The sequence below is a fragment of the Phalangium opilio genome, unplaced genomic scaffold, assembly GCF_054372755.1.
Source record: "Phalangium opilio isolate 3A_F unplaced genomic scaffold, DU_Popi_V2 ptg000246l_1, whole genome shotgun sequence".
NCBI lineage: Eukaryota > Metazoa > Arthropoda > Arachnida > Opiliones > Phalangiidae > Phalangium > Phalangium opilio.
In genome coordinates, this window is record NW_028324225.1 from 1,003,812 (window position 1) to 1,006,333 (window position 2,522).

General features: G+C 37.2%; 1 protein-coding gene across 1 annotated transcript; it reads right to left on the minus strand.

The window, feature by feature from the left end:
• Positions 1-343: 343 nt before the first annotated feature.
• LOC149611159 (uncharacterized) lies at positions 344-1,777 on the minus strand. The gene is made up of 2 exons (XM_089858505.1): positions 1,462-1,777; positions 344-1,375 (listed from the first exon to the last, which is right to left on the minus strand). The coding sequence occupies exons 1-2, from the start codon at positions 1,683-1,685 to the stop codon at positions 943-945; spliced, it is 657 nt and encodes a 218-aa protein (XP_089714631.1). The 5' UTR covers positions 1,686-1,777; the 3' UTR covers positions 344-942.
• Between the last annotated feature and the right edge of the window lie 745 nt (positions 1,778-2,522).

Consider the following 2,522-nt stretch of genomic DNA (forward strand, 5'->3'; position numbering starts at 1 on the left):
CGAGAGGATAGTGTTTACATGGCAACCCTGTTGTGAATATGGCTTTGAACATAGAGGGCATACAGTTGAGGAGTAGAAAATTGGGCCTTTACAAACACGTAAAGGTAATATCCCTCCAAAGTTTTATCTTTTCATTTCCCGTTTTCCCCCCATCGGATGATTTTAATGTGTACAAGTATATCATTATTGTATGTAAAATGTCGTCTGATTTACAGTATATTTGCTAAGCTTTGTATACTGCTTTAATATTTCATAAACATTTCCATATCTGGGTAAATAAGTTTGTAAGTAGTCGTCTTGACTCGGAGAGGTAATATTTTGGTTTTCCCAACTTGTTCTTGCTTAATATCCCTCTAACGGCGTGAATCACGACAAAAACGCCGTAAGTCCAATATAAAAAATTAGGGCTAAAATGCGTGTCTCTAACAGTGGTAAAACGCCGTAATTCCAAAACCCAAAACAACGTAAGTCAAAGTATGTGTTAATAATGATAAAAATCAATACTTAAACTTAATTTATCTTAATGTAACTAAGGAAAGGCACATCTATGGACTATTATCTTTCATTTAAGATGGTTCCCAAACGTAACGAATGAATAGTTTTCTTTATACACTAGCGCAATTAAGGTCATATTTCAAAAAAGTCCCATGTTATCTCTATGGAAAAATATAGTATTTTTCACAAAATGTCGGATTCATTTTATGGATTCTAAAACCACCCTTAACAACTTTTTTCTTTATAGAATTAACTATTAGTTGGATCTCTTTGAAATTTTAACCTCATAATTAGGGCCCAAATTTTGGTTCACTGGCAAAATTTCAAAGCAGCAAACACAATACGAAAAAAGTTACGGCCAATCAAAGAACCCTCATTTAGCATTAGAGGCAGTATCAAGTCTTATCTAAGAGAGCGACCGCTCTCCTAGAATTATTATAAAAACATTTAATCCTCGCCAGGATCAGCCAATATCTGAGCCATAATCTCATCGAGGTTGATTTGTCTTTGTAATGCGTCCGTCTCGATGATGGGCTTCGTCCTCCTTTTCTTTTTAGGTCCATCCAACCCTGCAGACTGAGGTCTTTTCCTCTGGCTGACGGAACCTAATTCGGGTACAAACGACGGCTCGTTTAAAGTCTCCACACCCTGGATTTTTTGAGATGAGGGGGATGGTAGAGACGGTACGGTTGCGACAGTCGGGGTGTATGGAATGGGTTGGGAGAATGGTAGATCAGATGTTGAAATATCAGGTTGAAGAGAACTCTCCAATATTGGCGGGGGAGACCACTGGTAATGGAAGGGCAACTTCAAACCCCAAGAAGTTGAGGATTTGGGCCATTTCCACCTCCCCTTCCACCGGCAAGGGAATTTTCTGCACCTTTAGAAAGAAAAAAAAATAAATACAAAATAGAGGCAGCAATAACATATAGTAGTTTGGGAAATTTAATGTAATGTATTCCTGACTCTTTCAGTCCATTTTTCTTGATGTTTTCTAAATTCGCGTTGTAAGGAAGATCAACTCTTATCTTTCCGGCTGGTTCATCGAGAAAAATTCCGTTGTGCCATGTTTGATGGTATTTCCGAATTATCGTTTCAAATATTTTAAATCTTAAATGGAAATTAGAGGCTATTAACCCTAACGTCACTGTATAAACGATTCTACAGATGGTAGGCTTTCCTGATTCCATAGTTATTTCCGTATTCACTTTTATAATGATAATACTTTTCGGTGGGTCAAGTTAGAATGATACTACCCATAAATCCAAAACGCTATTTATACTATTTCTATCCACTTAATAAAACACACAAGTTCGAATAAAATTTTTTATTTTGAAGTTAAATGGACACAATCAAGTTTTTTCAACCATAAATTTAATCTGAAAGCTTTTGAAAGGCAATAATAGTGTGTACTTCTATGGTAAATACAGTTCGATGGTGGGGGCTCTTTTGAAGAACCACTTAATTTGGGGCAGCCGAGAGTCTCGGCATTTCCCACGGTGTCATCGATAGATTTCGAAAGAAAGATCGACTTCTCTAAGCCTTTCGTCCAAAAGATATCAGCTTTCCCCGATAACCCTCTTATAATGCTGATAAAGTCCTTGAAATCGTATTCCCCGTCGTTCCAATTGAGAACGCAAATATTCCGCGAAACCCAACCATTTAATCGGCGGTCCTTCAAGCTGAGTTCGCCATATGGGAATGGTGGCTTGAAAACATACGTGCCGTTTTCGCCTGTTTGAACTACGCTAATTCTTTTATTACGTATTTGTTATTAGCCCGTAGAAAATTTACTTCTAAAACACAAATCCTTAGATTGGGGTTATCCATGTTACTTCAGGAGGGGCGATCGAATATCGGACAGTTTATTGATCGGTAATTGGAAATATCATGGCGGTGTGCCTGCATAGAAATTCCGAGTTAAAACAATTCAAACGTCAAACTTTTATTAAATACATAGCGTATCGTACATTTTTAATTCTTTACAAGTCCAGAGAATGAATTCAAGTTTCAATGGCATGTCTTTT

Bases quoted from the DNA above. Each gene is read 5' to 3' on its own strand.
- LOC149611159 (XM_089858505.1), bottom strand. From the start codon at position 1,685: ATGGAATCAGGAAAGCCTACCATCTGTAGAATCGTTTATACAGTGACG. The intron at 1,376-1,461 runs GTCAGGAATACA...TTCTTTCTAAAG, and splicing joins AAGAAAAATGGACTGAAAGA to GTGCAGAAAATTCCCTTGCC.